The sequence below is a fragment of the Arachis hypogaea genome, chromosome 17 (genome assembly GCF_003086295.3).
Source record: "Arachis hypogaea cultivar Tifrunner chromosome 17, arahy.Tifrunner.gnm2.J5K5, whole genome shotgun sequence".
In the NCBI taxonomy this organism is placed as follows: Eukaryota; Viridiplantae; Streptophyta; class Magnoliopsida; order Fabales; family Fabaceae; genus Arachis; species Arachis hypogaea.
In genome coordinates, this window is record NC_092052.1 from 21,909,185 (window position 1) to 21,928,732 (window position 19,548).

The 19,548-nt window shown below is 37.1% G+C and overlaps 1 protein-coding gene across 10 annotated transcripts; it reads left to right on the top strand.

The window, feature by feature from the left end:
* The first annotated feature begins 14,350 nt into the window (after positions 1-14,350).
* LOC112764551 (probable galacturonosyltransferase 3) lies at positions 14,351-19,079 on the top strand. Of its 10 annotated transcripts, none has more exons than XM_025810212.2 (10): positions 14,351-14,681; positions 15,740-15,906; positions 16,023-16,069; positions 16,190-16,250; positions 16,402-16,449; positions 16,525-16,662; positions 16,762-16,899; positions 17,044-17,378; positions 17,470-18,415; positions 18,655-19,079. In XM_025810212.2, exons 2-10 carry the CDS (start codon positions 15,853-15,855, stop codon positions 18,925-18,927), a joined length of 2,040 nt encoding a protein of 679 aa, XP_025665997.1. In that variant the 5' UTR covers positions 14,351-14,681; positions 15,740-15,852; the 3' UTR covers positions 18,928-19,079. The 10 variants fall into 10 exon arrangements, with proteins under 10 accessions (XP_025665997.1, XP_025665995.1, XP_025665998.1 ...); XM_025810210.2 differs by having other exon boundaries at positions 14,366-14,681; positions 15,735-15,906; positions 16,020-16,069; XM_025810213.3 differs by having other exon boundaries at positions 14,375-14,681; positions 15,735-15,906.
* The last annotated feature ends 469 nt before the right edge of the window (positions 19,080-19,548 follow it).

Sequence of the window (19,548 nt, forward strand, 5' to 3'; positions counted from 1 at the left end):
AAAAAAAAAAGGGTGGGGGGGGGGGGCACGCGTGCGCACACTATGCGCGTACGCGTCCATCGGTCTTCGCAGCTACTGGGCCATCTTCCAGAGAGTTGTGCAAATTCTGGGTCCTAGGCATAACCAGCATGACGCATGCACACACTATGCACTGACGCATCCATGGCTATTTGCGTAAAAGCACGCGTACGCACACTAGCCGTGTACGCCTCACTACTGCGATTTGCGATCCTGGGCCATCCCTCCCGAGAGTTGTGCCCTGGTTGGGCCTATTTCATGCTACTGGCCCAGCTCACCTCACGCGTAGGCGCACGAGGCGCGCACGCGTACCTCGACCATCATGCCAATCGACGCGTCAGCGCACCGTGCGCGTCCGCGTCGATCACCAAATTATATTTTCTGGTACTTTTTTCCGAGAGTTGGGCCAAAGTTGTGCCCAACCTGTGCTGAGGGCACAACCCCTATGCACGCGCATGCGCACCTAGCGCTCGCGTGCACACTGGCATTTCACTACTTCGCGCCCACGCGCACCATGCGCGTCCGCGCCTTTACTGATTTTCGCCCATACAGGCGCACGCGTGCATGGCGCGCGCGCGTCGATTCTGCGAACCAATTGAATTAGAGTGCGCCTTCCTCCTTTATTTTTCTTTCTTTCTTCTTACCACCACCATTCTTCTTCACTTCTACCTTCCTCTACCATCTCTACCATCTCTTCTCCGCCACCACCGGCGGCAACCACCACCTCTGGTGATCCCACACCCCCTTTTTCCCTCCTCTTTCTCTCACTCTTCCCTACCTTTTCTCCCACCTCCATACCCCATTTTTCTTCCTCCTCCTCTTAAGGTACTTCTCTTTCTATTTTTGTTTAGTTTTCTTTGTTTCCTTTTCCCTTTCCTTAGTTACATTCTCTTACCTTCCCTCTTAGTAGTTTCATTCTTGTTTTCTTTGTTTGTTGCATTTTCTTTCCTTCTTTCTTTTCATTCTCTTATGGGTGTTCCAAGTGGAGCTTACTCTTGCCTTGATGAGTTTGTTTGATTTACTTGATTTCTTTTGCAATTTGTAGTATGATATGATGATTGATGATACTTTATGGGATGTTACATTGTCACTCTTCTCTCAATTTTTGTCATAGAAGGGATGCACACCAAGTCTTTATTGAAAGACCCACATGACTTCTTGGAGTTATTTTGACTTAGTGTTTCCTATCTTAGTGTTCTTTCTCATTCACTTGTTTGTTCATATGTGCATTGAGCTTACTACAATTCTTGTTGTTGATGATTAAGAGTGTGTACTTCTCATGCTTCTTGTTTGCATGCCTATACCACTCATACATCACATGCTAGTGATTAGCTAAGATTTTTACTATTGCCTTAGTTACATGTTGCAGCTCTCATGTTTCTAAGCCACTTATTCTTTTATGCTTTATAACTTGCATGATTGTTCTTTCTTGGTGCCTCTTTACGCTTAGTTTCACCACCTCTCTTTCTTTTCCAGGATGGTGATCAAGAGAGACAATGGAAAGGCATCCAAGAAGGCACCTTCACGGTCCACTAGCAAAGCACAACAAGCACCTAGAGCTAAGCCCCTCCTCCCCAAGACAAGGAGCGTTGTTAACATTAATGTTTTGGAAAAGGACAATCCGGCGAGGGATCCGAACAAGTTCCCCAACCGATATTGCGAACTTGTCTTCTCCTTGATCAAACCAAGGAACTATCATGCGGAGCCCCTTCTAGCCCCTCCGGTTCATGTCATACCACTCATCATGCCCTGCATCGAACGGAGGCAATGGGAATTCCTATTGAGGAAGCCACGGGAGGCAAATTTATCTTGGGTGGTTGAATTTTACACCAACTACCACTCCCCCTCCCTTACATCGGTATTTGTGCGCCGAAGGCAAGTTTCCGTCACAGAGGAGGCCATCCAAAATGTGCTTAAGACCGGACCATTAGCGGAAGGGATTGATGCTTATCAAGAGATTTTGTCGGCACGGTGCCAACATGCGTTTGATTGGGATGCCATCCTCAAGGTCATTGCTATACCCGAATCATTCTGGATTCGAGAAAGGATGAGACCTCGGCCCAAGGGCATTACCGCACGTTTTCTCACTAGAGAGGCTCAAGCATGGGCCCAAATTCTAGCCCACTATATGCTCTCAAGCACCCATGGCTCATCTATCACTGCCGAGTTAGCCTTGTTGGTTTGGTGTGTCCTCACCGAGAGACCGGTGCACATTCGCCGTCTCATTCGCCAATCCATGGGCTGCATCCACGCTAAGGGGAATCTACCCTTTCCCGCTCTAGTGACCGACTTAGTCGCCGCAGCCGGTGTTCCCCGAGAGACCAAGGATAAAAGGGCCATGATCCCGGCGGATGGAGATGTTGTTCCAAACGGGAGATACCTTTACCCTCCGGCGGACACCGAAGAGCCACACCTATCCATCCCCATGAGCATCCCCTCTACCTCATCCGCACCACCAAAGTCATCCATGCAACGCATAGAGGAACTCCACAAGAAGCTTGACCGTTATGAGTGGCGTAACCAACACCGTTACGCTTTTGTCAAGAAGCTTCTAGGTTGCCTAGCCCCACCTATGGAAGAACTGGAAATTTCCACGTCCACCGATACCAATAATGAGGAAAGCAATAATGACGAAGAGGATGGACACTCGGAAGCCGATCAACCACTGCGTCTCACTCAAGGCACGGAGGACCGTGCCAACATCTAAGTGTGGGAAGGTCGGTCGGCCAACCGGTCTTCATAGGTAACACCCGAATAAATTTCTTGAATCTCTTTTGCTAATTAGGATAGATTGCATGTTAGGTTCTCATTTTTGGCATCCTTTGGATGTTAGTTATCTCTTAATAAATCCACTTGGTTAAAGCAATGACTTCTCTCCTAGAAAACTAGAATTTTAGGGCGACCCTACCAATTTTGAAATTTGAAAATCTTTTGATGCTTAGCTTGTTTGAAGAATGTATTTTGGAACATGGAATTAGAATTTGAGCCAAGAACACAAGCAAGTGGGTTTTGAGCCTAATGGTGTGGTTACATCTTATAACCACTTCTTTTTCCTTCTTGTGTGCAATTGTTCTCCTCCTACGATTGTGATCTTTGATTTGTTTAATTCTATATGTCCATTATTCCTTGTACTCATGCATTTATTTGATTGAGGCCATCGTTTCAATTAACTCACTTACCCAAATAGCCTTACCTTTTATCTTCTTTTGTTAGCCAAATTTGAGCCTACGTTTAACCTACTTTGTTCTTAATTTAGCACATTACAAGTCTTAAAGCGAAAAACAACAAAAGCCCTTATTTGGATCTTTGATTAGCTTAGGCTAGAGTGTGTGTATCACTCAAGTGTGGGAACCTTGGGACATTGGGTGAATAAAAGGGTAGTTTTGTATTTTGTTGTAAATACTGAGAATTGGGTACATGCTCATGTATTAATCAAATGTAAAACCTTATGCATTGATGTTCTTGTATATAAAAAGAAGAAAATGAGAAAAATAAAAGAAAAAAAAGAAAAAAAGAAAAGAAAAAATATATATAGAAAAAGAAAGAAAAAAAAAAGAAGAAAAGAAAGAAATAAAAAGGGGACAAAATGCCCCAAAGCAAAGTAAAGTTCAATAAAGATCAATGCATATGAGTTGTGAAATGAAAAGAAAATGCATGAGTATGTTAAAAAGTGAAAGAATGGGTAGTTAGGTTAGCTTTAATATTATATAAGATGTCATAGGTTAGGTGAGAAGTTTAAGCTCATCAAAGATTCAAATTTCAAGCTCACTTGACCAAATATACATCCTTACCTTGACCCTAGCCCCATTACAACCTAAAGAAAAGACCCCATGATACTTGTATGTGTGCATGGAATATATGTTGATTGTTAGAAGAAAAATAAATTTTGGAAAAGCTTGAAGTAGGGGAGGATTGAGTGATCAACCCTATACACCGAGCGAATAGAGTGCAAATACTTCCGATAAGGGGTTCGAAGCTCAAACTCCTTGTTTCTGGCTCTCGCGAGCGCTCTTCATGCAAGCTATGCATATTTCACTTCGATGACTAGAATTGGTAGAGTTCATACATTGACCATCATCTTGCCCTATGTGCATGTACATATGTGTATTCTAGGAAGATTGAATTGCTCTTGGCCAAGTGGATAGTAGCATACACTCTAGTTGCATTCAAGTAGGTAGATTGCATCACATAAGTCCCACTCCCTTGTGGTCCTTTAATCTTTTGCTTTCCTTTAGCATGACGACATGCTATACTTTAAGTGTGGGGAGGTTGATAAACTCCGTTTTTAGGGTTTATCATGCATAGAATCTAAGGGTTTTATCAATGATCTTCCACACTTATTCATATAAAACTGCATGATTTCATGTCTCTTTCCCATTTTACCTCATAGATAAAAATATGCTTCTTTTACATCAAAATTGAGATATTGTAATCCTCCTCTATTACCAGTAGATGCCTTGATCCGTTTGTTAAGTGATTTCAGAAGTTATAGGGCAAAAATGGCCAAGAGGAATGAAGGAAGCATGCATGAATGGAAGGAGCATGAAACAAATTAAAGAATTGAAGTTTGGACATGCACGCGCACGTGCACCGTGCGCGTACGCGTGGATGCGCTCATCCAGAGCCAGCGCAGTGGAGCCGAGCGAGGAGCCGGCGCGCTTATATGGCTGGGCCATTTCCTTATGACGCTTGTGCGCACCTTACGCCTACGCGCAGATCGCAAAAGACCCCAGGGACGCGTACGCGTGCAGTGCGCGTATGCGTCGATGTGCGCACATGATTTTTTAAATGGAACATGTGCCCAGTGATTTCAGGGGGTTCCCAGGCCTTGTTTTAGAGCAGATTTTGGAGGAAAAAGCTTAAGAAGACCAATGATTAGGAGTGTTAGGAGAATAAGTCATAATTCTAGTTATTTTAAGAAGTTAGTTACATTTTGTTTGGAGAGAGAGAAACTCCAACTTCTATCTAGGTTTTCACTTCCTCCATTACAAGTTTCCTTTGAATTCTTGGTGAGATCTATTGCTAATTGACTTTTTGTTTTGATACAAGTGTAGATCTACTCTTCTTCTACTCTTAATTGATGTTCTTTTGGTTCAATTTCTTAGATCTAGATTTGGTTCACTTTGTTACTTTGAATGTGGATTAATGGATTGTGCAATTTTATTCAATTCCTTAATTGTTGATGATTGTTTGGGTTAGATAGCTTTAATTCAATTCTCTTCTCTCAATTGCATCATGTTTTCTATAATTGCCTACCAATTGTTTGTGATAATGACAACCTTAGCTATGGAGTAGATTTCTCTTACTTGGCTTAGGGGTTGAGTTATTGGAGACACTTGAATAGTGGATATCAATTGTAGATTATGAATTGAGAAGTCGCTAATTGACTTGGAGTGCACTAAAGCTAGACTTCCCTAGGGTGAGACTAGGACTTGTGACTCAAGTTAGTTACTCTCACTTGACTTTCCTCCATTGTTAGGGGGTTAACTAAGTGATGCAATAATCAATTCTTATCATAATTGAAGGAAACTATAATGATGGAACTTCCAATGCTTACCCTTAGCCAAGACTTTTATCTCAATTAATTGTTGTTTGCTTTGCTAGCTTGAATCCTTACACCAATTCTCAAAACCATAAAAGCTTTTCTAATCAATGATGCACATTCTAAAGCAATTCCTAGGGAGAACGACCCGGGATCAATACTCTCGGTCATAGATTTTAGAATTGTTTGATGCAGTATTCGCGTGTTGGTTAGACTATACTCACGATCGGATTCATTACTAGTTTCTAACCGGCATAAGAATATTCTCGTTCATCAATCAACAAGCTAGTCAAGAAAATTCCAAGTCTGTCCCAACTGTTGAAGCGGTCTGTCCAGAAACGTCTCATCAGAATGAAGGAGACATTTCAGTTTTATCTCCTGAACAAGCCAGAGAAACTAGAACAGAGTTGTCAACTGAAACTCATCAAGGCAGAACATTTTCTCAAAGGCCACGAGAATGGAAGTTTTTGAAAGGTTACCCTCATGAATTCATCATTAGTGATCCTTCCCAAGGCATAACCACTAGATCCTCAAGCAAGAAGCAAGTGAAACCAAGCAATGTTGCATTCTTGTCTCAATTGGAATCTCTCCATGTGAAGCAAGCTCTTGAAGACCCCTCATGGATTAAAGCCATGGAAGAAGAGCTAGCACAATTTGAAAAGAATGAGGTTTGGACATTTGTACCAAATCCAAATGGTAAAAAAGTAACCGGTATAAAATAAATTTTCAAAAATAAATTGGGTGAGGATGGTAGTGTTGTTTGTAACAAGGCTAAATTAGTGGCCCAAGGTTACGATCAAGAGGAAGGAATTGATTTTGATGAGTCATTTGCCCCGATAGCTAGAATGGAAGCAATTAGGTTGCTTCTTGCCTATGCTACCCACAAGGGTTTTAAAATGTTCCAAATAGATGTCAAATGTGCCTTTCTTAATGGCTTTATAGATAGGGAAGTATTTGTGGCTCAACCCCCTGATTTTGAAAGCAAAGAGTTTCCAAACCATGTTTTAAACTATTAAAAGCTCTTTATGGCCTTAGGCAAGCTCCAAGAGCTTGGTATGAAAGGCTTAGTGCCTTCTTGTTGGAAAATAATTTTCAAAGGGGTACCACCGGTACTACTTTATTTATAAAATAATCTAATGATGATATCTTACTTGTTCAAGTTTATGTGGATGACATTGTGTTTGGTTCGGCCAATGAAGCCTTGTGTGAAGAGTTTAGAAAACTTATGACTAGTGAGTTTGAAATGAGTTTAATGGGTGAATTAACCTTCTTTCTTAGTCTTCAAATTAAACAAACTCCTAGTGGTATTTTTATTCACCAAGGTAAATATGTAAAAGAATTAATCAAGAAATTTAGCCTTGAAAATTCCAAACCAATGGGAATACCTATGCATCCAAACACTAAACTTGACAAGGATGAAGATGGGAAAGATGTGGATGAAACAAAGTATAGAGGAATGATAGGATCCCTCATGTATCTTACATCCTCTAGGCCGGATATTATTCAAAGTGTGGGTGTATGTTCAAGATTTTAATCACACTCAAAAGAATCCCATCTTTCAGCTGTTAAAAGAATCATTAGATACATTAAGGGTACATGTGACATTGGCTTATGGTATCATAAATCTAATGAGTTTTGTGCAGTAGGGTTTTGTGATGCAGATTATGTGGGAGACCGAGTGGATAGAAGAAGCACTTCCGGAATGTGTTGCTTCCTTGGAAGCTCACTCAACATGTGGTCAAGTAAGAAACAAGCCACTGTTGCACTATCCACGGCTGAAGCTGAATATATATCTGTCGCAGCTTGTTGCTCACAATTAATTTGGTTAAAAACTCAATTAGAAGATTACAAATTGAAAATCAATAGTATACCCCCTGTTTTGTGATAACATGAGTGCAATAAATATTTCAAAAAATCCTGTTCTGCACTCTAGAACAGAGCACATTGAAGTAAGATATCACTTTATTAGGGAATATGTGTAAAAGGATACTATTGATATCCAATTTGTAAAATCTGAAGAGCAACTTACTGACATTTTCACTAAATCTCTGTGTGAAGATAGGTTTGGTTCATTAAGGAATAATTTGGGAATGATGGATTTGAATTTTGTTGAAAAAATGTAATTTTCTTGCCTCTGTTTGTTTTTGTCTCGTAGACAACAAGGAGACAAATCTGGACATATGATGAATAAGCTATTAATCAGGGGGAGACTGAACTTTAGTGCCTTGGACTTAAGCCCAACTAACCTTCTTTAATCTCATTCCATGATTCTGGCTCATTATTTTTTTGGAATCATGTTTCTTTTTAATATTTTTTTTTTAAATTTTAGGAAGGTTATCACATCATATCTTCAAAAGGGGGAGTTCTTGTTAAATCAAATCTTTTTTTTCTTATTCTCTCCCATGTTTCAAGGAAAAGGCCTTTCAGTTATTTGTTTTGATTTTAAATTTTCTTGATTAAAAATTGTTTCCATTAAATGCTCATTACTTTAAATAATACTCTCTCCACAAAGTATTTAATGTGGTCTAACCTCTCCGCACCTTCCACTCACTTAACAGAATCCATGGCACGTAAGACTATCCATGCAAGAGCGATATCAAGGCAGGAAGCTGGTTCATCTAAGAAGAATACTAAGGGACAGGAGCAAGTCCCTAAAGAGGAAGAAGAAGAATTGCCACTTCCATCTCCACAACCTTCACCACCACAATGTCCCACACCTCATCCCTCTAGCCAGTCTCAAAGAACAAAGAATCCAGTCCTTCACAACACCAGAGAACCCTCTAACTTGGACTCACTGGATTTCAAAAACAAGTATGGTAAAAGTCACTCACATTTCGATCCTGTCCGTTTCATGTCTTACGCTGCTTTTGAGTTCTACTCACAGGTTTCGGTAAATCGCCATCTTTGTGCTTCCTTTGTTGTAAATCTGGAAAATCTTTGTGAAAAAGGCATTGACTTTACTGCCTTTTTTGATGATCTCAAATGGGCTCCTCTTTTCAAAATTTGAAAACCTGTTTATCGTAACTTTGTTCGAGAATTTTATGCTAATATGATGTATCATGATGGTGCATTACATTCATATGTCAAAAAGGTTCATCTCACCTTGAATCGTGATACTATAAGTGCTTCCTTGGGGTACCAAGATGAAGGAGCCAAGGCTTACATGTCTGGTAAATGGGACTCTCATGTTGGGGTTTCCCTTCAAGTAGCCCTGACTCAGGTCTGTGAAAACTTCTCTGCTCTTGACGGAACAACTCTGACCCACAAGGCTCTCGGACCTGTGCGAGCCTTACTTCATCATATCATCAATCATATTTTAATGCCTCAAAGTGGTTCTTTTCTGCAAGTAACCGTTTGTGATACCCTTGTCTTATTTGCTATTCTTACTTCTGCATCCATTTCATTTGCATATCTCATGGTAAGACACATGTGGGACTATGTCCGCAGTGATAAGAAAGCAAATCTGCCATACGGAATATTTCTGACTTGCATCTTTGAGTACTTTAATGTGGATTTGAGCAATGAGCCTATTGAGAATAGGGTTGCTACCATTAAAGGAGGCGGTGTTCCCGATTCTGTGAAAGGTAAAAAGGACAAAAGTTCAATGGCATCAATGCTCTCTGATAGCGAAAGTGACAGTCGTCCTCCTAAATCTTTTAAGCTTTTTGAATCTATCAAAGATGTTGTGAATGAATTCTCCAACATGTCTAGTCTGATGGTCAGGACCTATAAAGAGGCTCGAAAACAAGCTTATGAAAATGAAAAGGCCTAGACCAAATGCCATGAAAGGGTTAATCTGCTGATTAAGAGCTTGGAGAAGGACATGGCTCATTCCGATGGAGAACTCTTATATAAATCTTTTTGATACCTGAATGATTTGCTTACTGCTGCCTATGATCTTGAACAATTTCTCTTTTACTGTCTTTTTGGATTTAGTTTCACTTAAATTATTTTATATTGGATGACTGTGCTCAATAACTTTAATACTCTGGTTTAGTTTTTAATATCAAATATTTTGCATTACACTGCTGTTTTCATCTGTTTTGCAGGTTCCTCCTTGATGACAAAAAGGGGGAGGAAAATTAAAAAAAAGAGGGACTGAATTGTTGAAAATAGAATTGGGACTATTAATCCAATTATTGTGCTCTATTTCTTTTGAGCCTTTTTTATTATTGTTTCATACCAATATTTCTTTATGATCTGATTGCTGGCTATATATATGTTTTCTTTGCCTGAAATATTGTTATGTTGGCAGGAAATATTTTTTGGCAAGGATTATTTGCCTAGAATATATTACTGTATGTAGTATGATGAGTCTTGATCATTTGTTGGACATGTACTCTATCATACTCTGTTTTACAAGAAAATCCTTTCTATGAGCAGCAGATTATTTGAAAAATAACAAATTGAGTCTTGATTATTTTTATCCATTTGCTCAAAAATCAAGCTCTTTAACATGCCTTTTGTTTAAAAGATTTCATGCTTTGAATATATGAATTTTCTTTAGTATTGCTTGAGCATGTTTACAGGTAAGGCTTTCATTGGATACATGCACACATTAGGGGGGGAGCTAATTGATCAATTGAAAGGGGGAGGATTTGGTCAAATCATCAAAGGAAGTTTTTCTAACCCTATTTCTTTTTAATTTATTTTTTTAATAATTTTTATCATCAAGGGAGAGATTGATGAGTTTGAAAAACTTGAAATTATTGTGATGATTAAGCATTATTAAAAATATTAATTAGAAAAATTATTAATTTAATTTTTACTTCCAATTGTTTGTTTAATGATTTTGTTTAGTGTGCAAATCTTGTTTATTGGGAAAAAAATCACATAAGCCCAATGTGATGAGAAAATATTCAGCCTTTATGCAAAAATAATTCCAAGCAAAGTTGATGAATTATTTTAATGCATAAGCATATGTTTATTGGGCCAGAAAACCAATGTGCAGCCCAAAACAATTTGTTGAGAGACCAACAATCTCTTGGTCTGAAATTGAAAAAAGAAGGAAAGAAAAGAGAAGTAGTTCGGTTACCCACTCTCTCTTGATGATGGAATTCAAATTTTAATTAAATTGAATGCATGCATTGGTTACTAAAACACAAAATTCAATTTGATTAATTTCTCCCATTGGTAACCAAAGTCCACATTTCAAATTCATTTAACTTTACATTAAATACTTTGTTTTCTCTCTCTATTCTCTCTCTTTGTTGTTTCGGTTGTCACTTCACCCAGAAAAGAAGGGTGAACAAGTTATCAGAGAAAAGAGAAGTACAAAAGACAGTGAAGCTATGAAGAAGAAAAAGGCTAGGCTGATGATGGCCTTTGCAAAAGGAAGATCTGAAGCATAGTGTGGCTAAGATCTTTGCCATTGAAGTCAAGATTTCAAGAAGCTTCAAGATCTTCATGCCAAAAATGTAAAGGATCGGTCTCGGTCAGAGAGGAAGATCTCCGTGGCTAAAGCTCTGTTCCATTTATGTTCATCCAAGAGAGAAGGTAGCTACTGGAGCTACGAAGAGGAAGAAGCAAAAATGGAAAAGAAGGAGCTGTCAAGGATCAGAGAATCATCAAGGGTTGAAATTCATTCTTGGGACTAAAGTCAAGATGGAAGGCTCAGATTGAAGAAGCTTGATGAGAAGGGTTGAGAGAGGTACATGCATGTTAATTTCAGCTTTGGTTTTCCCTCTCTCTCTTCTTTGTCCGAACCGACAATGTATTGGAGAAGATGTTGGTGGCTTGGTTGAACCAGTTTCAACCTTGAAAGCTCCCCCCTTCTATAATAAGGGTGAACGGTCAAGGATTGAGATAAGGAGAGAAAGTGTAAAGCACAGAGTTCTCATAGCTACCCAAGCTTCCTGAGTTCTTCTCCTTCAATGTGTTTCATTTTATTTTTTTTTCTTTAGTTTTGTCTGTCTGAGTCTCATGGTGAAAAAGGCAAACAGAGTGAGGTTTGTAAGAAAAAGCCAGTGAGAGAAAAAAGGCAGAGAACGCAAAATTAGAGAAAAAGCCATAAGATGTCTAAGAGTTCTTTTGTACATCTGGGTTGTGTTTCATGATCATGTGGGGATTCCCTTGCAAGTTGGGTTAGCACTTTGCGGTTGAAAGCTTGGTAGTTGTCCAAGTCAAGTTTAGTTTTGGAGATAAAATCTAGACTTGTCCTGGATAGGAATGGGTAGTTCCTAGAAAAGAATTGGTATATGTAATCTGATGATTATAGTGAAATTCTATCACTGTTGTGATGGAGATTGGATTTAGGCTGCATTGCACTTAGCAGCTGAATCAGGATACTTTTGGGTGTGATTCTCTCTTTCTCTTCTACTCTATTTCTATTTCTGTTGGACTGTTGCGCATGAGACAAAATTGAAAAATATCTCCTAACCGGTTACGAGACAAAAAGAAAATGTCTCTTGACTTGTTATGAGACAAAAAGCAGAAATATCTCTTGAAATTATCTTAAAAGGCAGAAAGTAATCTTTAGAAAAAGGGGCTAAGATTCAACCCCCTTCTCTTAGCCACTGATTACCATCAAGATAAAATCCACTAGAATATCTCTTCAACTAGCTTATCGTTCTATTAAATTTTTACTTGGAGTTGTTGAAAATTTGTTAGTGAAGGTGGGAACTTTTATATTTCTTGCTGATTTTGTAATCTTGGATATGGAGGAAGATGCTAATCCTTCCATTATTCTGGAGCGACCTTTTTTGGCTACTAGGAGAGCTCTCGTTGATGTACAAAAATGAGAGCTCACCTTGAGAGTAAATGATGAGCAAATTGTTATTAATGTGTTTTGAAGCCTTGCAACATCCCAGTGATTCTAAGGGATGTATGAAAATTGATTTTATTGAGCCATTAATTCAAGAGGTCTTGGAAGCGGAGGAACTTGATAGTGTTTTGGAACTTTCTTTGGAAGATGATTTGATTGAACATGATGATTCACCACCACCTAAAGAGGGGTCCCACATGCTTGAAGAGGAAAAGGAGCCACGAAAGCTTGAATTAAAACTCATGTCTCCCTCTTTAAAATATGCTTTCTTTCGAGACAATGACTCTTATCCGGTGATTATAAGCTCATCTTTGAGCAGTGATGAAGAGGAAGCATTGATCCATGTATTAAGAAATCATAAAACATCTCTTGAATGGACCATTGGTGATTTAAAAGGGATAAGTCCGGCCATGTGTATACACAAGATCTTACTTGAGGAAGATTTTTTGTTTGATTTTTTTAATTCTTGTTAAGAGAATAAAACAAGAAGAAACTTGAGAAGGTAAAACAAGAAGGAAAAGATGAATAAGAAAAAGAAGAAGAAGAAGAAGATGGTGATGATGATGAAAAAAGAAGCAACAGAAGATGAGGGGGAAGAAGATGAAGAGTTTTGAATTATACAGAATTTGTTAGTATAAATACACCAAAAATTTTTAAATAATACACATAAATATCTTAGTTTTACAACAAAATTTGTTACAACTACACAAAAGTATTTTTTTTTTAATGCTGCAATTTTTTATTTTTCTTTTTTTTTTTAGTTGAACGAATGTAAGTTCATCATCTTCTAAATAATTTTACAGCATTATGTGTTTCTTCTTCTTCTTTATTTATTTTTTTTATTTTTATTCTTGTTAAGAGAGTAAAACAAGAAGAAATTTGAGAAGGTAAAACAAGAAGAAAAAGATGAATAAGAAAAAAAAAGATGATGATGATGACAATGAAAAAGAAGAAGCAGCAGAAGATGAGGAGGAGAAAGAAGAAGAGTTTTGAATTATGCCGAACTTATCAGTACAGATACACCGAAAAATTCTTAATAATACACATAAATATCTTAGTTTTACACTGAAATTTGTTGCAAATACACAAAAATATTTTCTTTAATATAGAACTCCTACATTACATTCAATTCAAACAATCAATGATGAACATCAATTTTCACAAACAAAAATAACATTATTCATCTACCCAATCATAAACTACTAACAAAAATATTAACTAGAATCGAACCACACCTCAGCCACTTGATTGGATTCAAAACAATAATTCATTTTGCTCTGGTTCAATTGACAATATGAATTTGAATCATTCATTATCTTCAACAACGAGATAACTGTTCAAAACTGATTTCAGCGCTTGATTTAAAAAATATAGAGAACGAAGAAAATTGTAAAAAATGAAGAAAGAAAACACAGAGAACGAACGAAGAGAAACACAGAGATGGAAAAGATTGTATATCTAAAACGCTGTGAAAATTCGAAAAGGGAAACAAAATCCTTTCGAAAACGGTAATTATATATTCGCGCGTTGATTGAAAAGTTGGTTAGATAGTAGCATGTGAGGTGAATTAAGTTAAAGAGACTTGTATAGACTTGTATGTGTAAATGACTTGTACGTAGATAATATTTTTTTTATTGACATTTGTATTTTAAAGTTAATATCACATTTATGTTTTAATAAATCGAATCTAGTTGGTTTGACTTATATGTATTAGTGTAAATTTGAATTTAATTTATTCGATTTATATAGAATTACAAATGACATGTAACACAATATAATTTAGGATATTATGTAAAATTGATTCTTAATCTATTTATTTATCTAATTTATTCTAAAATATATTAAATTTATTTTAGGCGTACATACCTAGCTAAATTTATCATATAATAATATATATAATAAAGAGTAATTTATTATTTAACTTTTTAAAAAATATTAGATTGATAGCCAAAAATTGCAAAAAACCAAAAAGTAAAAGTAGTTGCTAAAAGGAAACACTTTAATACTCTTTATAATAGTTATAGATTATAAATTAATTTTTCAAAAGGAGTAAATTGAAGGGAGAAATATTTTGAAGAAGGGATGTGAATGCGATGTATATTTGTTATTTGAGTAACTAGATGAATTAGAGAGAAATTCCATAAAAAAAAATGAATTAAAGAGAAATTGAAGCAAATAGAATAAAACAGAGAGAGAGAGAGAAACAGAGATCGCGTGACAGAGAAGAAAAAGGACTGCTACCCGGCCGCACCACCGCACCGCCGAACTGCTCATCCGTCGTCATCGATCCCGTTCAAGAGGATCTGTAGCTTGGCACTTGGAAGTGAAGATCCCTTCTCAATAGTGCCTGATTTTGGGGTAAATCATTTGATTATGGTGTTAAGATCTGATCTTCTGATTCTAAAGTTAATTCAATTTGTGTTTATGGTTTCAGTTCTTGGATTCATTTAATGGTTATCGTTGTTTCAATTGGTGTAATCTGTTGCTGGAAATGACATAAATATCCTTTCGAATAGTTAGTAGTGTTTACAGTGATTGCATTGTGTGTGCATTTGTTGTTGAATAATTTGAAGCTCTCTTTGCTTTTTGCCTGGTTTTGTGACTTTTCAAGTTCAAATTTCTAATCAGGAAAATGGAGATATGAGCAATTTGGGGAAAGGAGATATATATTGTTTTAAAGCTAGTATTATTACATGCTCTCTCTATAACAATTTGGTATAGTTTCTAAAATATTCAGTATGAAAATGGTGACGTAAGTTGCTGAGAAATGAAATTCATCATTGTATGAACATACGACAGCACTTGATACTTGGATAGTCGGATGTAAAGATTAGATGCTATACATTGTTTCCCCCTTACCTTTTCACTTTGAAGTCTTGTTCCCCTTTATTCAAACCTTATGATGCGTCTGACAAGTTGCAGTGTGGACGTGTGGTGCTGTCCCTCAACCGCATTTGCTTTTGCTAACTATCATCTATTTCAAAATAGAGGGATAGGGTTCAACAATTGTAGTGATAATGGAGGGGAATAAATGACACTTCATAAACATGACAGGGGCTAAGGGAAAGGGACAATAACAAGATTAACAAGCCATACTAGTGTCTGTAATTGTTTTTCACTGCACCGAATTTCAAGGTTGCTAGCCTAGCCATGGCTAGTTTATGTTAGCTGCCTGTGTCTAGTCTGTGAACTAGTATTTTCTTAGTCATACTGTTTTTTGAGTAATGTGTTATAACTTTGTGTGGCATTTGTAGTGTTGAATTTGGTGGAACTTAGTTTATGCATTACCCATGGAGGGATTGATTTCTAGCTATTTTTTTCCTTCTCACTTTGCCTCAATATGTTTGCTTCTCTGTGAGAAAATATAGTTTAAATTTACCAAATATCTGATTTATATAAAATTCTGGGCAGTTTAGTAGCTGGCCCAATTGGCAACAAGAACTGAGAGAAGAGTAATGAATGAAAAGATGGGATGAGCCATCACACAAGATAGATTCAATCAGGTGTATCAAGTTCAATTCTACTTAGCATGGGGACTTATCCACGTTTACCGTGTAGAACAGTACTTGTATTCCTCTTTTTGGTAATCTCTTTATCTCCTTTCAATTTTGCGTTGTTAATGTTTACTACCCCCATCTCTATGTAACTGGTTAATAAATGGAATGGAATCTCTATTCACTCTTTTACTTTTGTCAGCAGGTTTTGTTTTATGGTGCATCAGTTTCTTCATACATTTCAGCAACCAAGTAATAAGTCCATCCTTTCCTTTGATATCATTGGATATTAATGATCTTACCTTGTCAAGTTTCTGTTGACATCTTATCAAAAATAAATTCAGTTGACATCACCTCATCAAAATTTTTCAGCGAAAGTGATATCAGAGGATCTCAGGCCCTCTATGATTGCGACCAATGTCATCACACAAAGGTGTGTTCATCTCAGATGTTGTTGACATGTCAATCAACTTTGAAACCAACTAGAAGTAACCTGTTATTATCTTAGTGTCTTAGTAGAGAGTGTTTCGTGTCATGATACACCTCTTGTAATTTTGATCATGTTGCTAATGCTGTGCAAGCAGGAACAAGACATTTTTCTGACTAGAGTCCACAGTTCTCCCGATGAGAAGGTATTGATAGACAGTTAATGCATATTCACGGTAGAGAAGCAGTAATAGTGCTTATAGAGTAATGATTGTATACAGGACATTGATATAATTGCAACATACAGCGATGCATCTGGCCATTTTCAACTGGCTAGGTTGAAAATGAGGGACTTATCTGATTCCTGGATTTGGGAAAACCCTACTAATGAAAATAATGAACATCAAACGAGATCCCAGGTACTCTAGTTTGATTTCATTTATATAATCTGGAATGATTTAGACCTGGTGCACATGACTCTGATAGATGAATTACATAAGCTACCAACATGCATGTAGGAACTGGTGGAATCATTTCCAACTGATTCAAGATTTAAAGACACTCCGAAGCTCTCCATAGGTGAGAAAATTTCTAAAGAAAACAGAGTGAAAAGCACCCATTCCCTGTCATTGACTCCAATGAAGATCAAGCGCAGGGTAATTATCAAATTCCACTGTTTGCATCTCAGTCAAACAAAAATGATAGAGATTAGAGAAAGCTTGTTGGTTCTATTCTCTGTTTTTTTGTTGTTTTTTTTCTCTGTTGATTTTTGCTTCTTTTAATAGTTTTCAATCCCTTAGATGATGCGACAAGAAAGAAGGAAAGCTCGTGCTGCTGCGCTTCTACAGCAGGACAAAGAAACTGAAAATCACATCGTGTCAGGAGCAGTTGAGCGCTCAGAAGGATTTCATACCACTAAAAAGGGAAAGTATAGTATATGGAGGGTAGAATACGAGAATCCAAATTCCGACTCAACTCTGAAACTCATGCGAGATCAAATTATAATGGCCAAAGCATATAGCAACATTGCAAAATCTATGAACAAAACTGTTCTTTACAGTGTGCTTGTTAAACACTTCAAAGAAAGTGAACAAGCTATAGGTGAAGCCAATTCTGATGCTGAGCTTCAGCCTGGGTATTTTTCACATTGCATCAGTCTTATTTATTAGGTTTGTTAAGTTGTTTCAAACATGAAAAATTCATATTTCTTTTCTTGGCTTTCCTAGAGCATTTGATCAAGCAAAAGCTATGGGTCATATTCTTTCTGAAGCAAAGGACCAACTATATGACTGCCCCTTGGTAGCAAGAAAGTTAAGGGCTACACTTCAGTCTATGGAAGACAATGTGAACGTACAGAGAAAAAGAAGTGCATTCTTGATTCAGCTTGCTGCAAAAACAGTGCCTAGACAATTGCATTGTCTTCCCCTTCAACTTGCAGCAGATTATTACCTGCAGGGCTATCATAAGAAAGGAAGTCTTGACGACCAGAAGATTGAAGATCCATCGCTTTACCACTATGCTATATTTTCTGATAATGTACTGGCTACATCTGTGGTTGTCAATTCTACGGTGCAGAATGCAAAGGATCCTGAGAAGCAAGTATTCCATATAGTAACTGATAAATTAAATTTTGCAGCAATGAGGATGTGGTTTCTTGTCAACCCTCCTGCTAATGCAACCATTGAAGTTCAGAATATCGATGATTTCAAGTGGTTGAATTCTTCATATTGTTCTGTCCTACGTCAACTTGAATCGGCGAGAATTAAGGAATACTACTTTAAAGCTAATAATCCTTCCTCACTTTCTGCTGGATCTGACAATTTGAAATACAGAAATCCCAAGTATTTATCAATGCTAAATCACCTAAGGTTCTACCTTCCCGAAGTTTATCCGAAATTAAACAAAGTTCTATTCTTGGATGATGACATTGTAGTGCAGAAAGATTTGACACCTCTTTGGTCTGTTGATCTGAAAGGAATGGTTAATGGTGCAGTGGAGACATGCAAGGAGAGCTTCCATAGGTTTGATAAATACCTCAACTTTAGTAATCCACTGATCTCCAAAAATTTCAGCCCGAAAGCATGTGGCTGGGCATTTGGTATGAATATGTTCGACCTGATAGAGTGGAAGAAACGGAATATCACAGGAATATATCATCGGTGGCAAGACATGGTAAGTTTTTCTTGCCTTCGTCCTCTTCCTTCATATCTCTCCAAATATATCTTAATATTTTCGATGTTTCTTTTCCTTTGAATATCATTTTACGAAATTGGTTGCACTCTTGCATTTGTGTTTGTTTTCCTGAAACTCTGTTCATTTCAGTTCCTGGAGCCAAATCTCAATCTTTTGTGTGCGTGAACTTGTCATTTCTTCTTGGCAGATCTGGAATTGATTGTTTTTCTTTTCTGCAGAACGAGGATAGAACCCTCTGGAAGCTCGGAACGTTACCTCCTGGACTAATAACCTTTTATAATCTGACCTATCCATTAGACCGAGGCTGGCACGTCTTGGGACTCGGCTATGATCCAGCTCTGAACCTAACAGAGATTGAGAATGCTGCTGTGATTCACTACAATGGAAACTATAAGCCATGGTTGAATCTTGCTGTTTCCAAATATCAATCATATTGGTCCAGATATGTTATGTTCGATAATCCATATATTAGAGTTTGCAACCTCAGCTAATTTGCCAATTTAGTTTCCTACCTCACTAACAGATTATATGTACTTTTTGGAAAATGGACACACACATGTAATATATTTGCTTCTTAAATAGTAACTCAAATACCAGTTGTCAACATTTTTCAAATGAGAAATTGGCATTTGGTAAAGTCTAACCCCGAAGCTCTTCATAGATTCTAATCTATCTACAAAATTTGATAGATAAATTTCTGACATTGACATAGTAATTAAGCAAAAATCAACAGAGAGAATAGTTTAGTCTCGAGTCTATAGTAGCATTTTTTACTGTTTACTTTAAATAATTATTTTTAGTAAAATATCTATTTACTGTTGTCAATTTTTTTTGTTTCTTATGGCATCTCCTAGACTGGCAAGTAAAAGACTAATCTGTTGCAAATTAGAATTTCATTTAAGAGTTTGTTGTTGGCCAAGAGATTAAAAAGTATCTATGTACTATTATTAGTTACTAAAAAATAGATATTCTTAACGTCAATAGAAGTGTTCAAATTATAATGTCTATACCCTTAACAAGTTTTCTTGAAGAGGAGCCATTTTAATAAATTAGAATTTTACTTTATTATTATTTTTAAACAACAGCAAATCAATTTCTTTCATTCATCAAAA

What these genes read in the sequence shown, in the direction of transcription:
- LOC112764551 (XM_025810210.2), top strand. Translation starts at nt 15,853, where the DNA reads ATGGGGACTTATCCACGTTTACCGTGTAGAACAGTACTTGTATTCCTC. An exon ending in TCATACATTTCAGCAACCAA is followed by an intron (nt 16,070 to 16,189) that starts GTAATAAGTCCA and finishes AAAATTTTTCAG; the next exon opens with CGAAAGTGATATCAGAGGAT. An exon ending in CAATGAAGATCAAGCGCAGG is followed by an intron (nt 16,900 to 17,043) that starts GTAATTATCAAA and finishes TCAATCCCTTAG; the next exon opens with ATGATGCGACAAGAAAGAAG.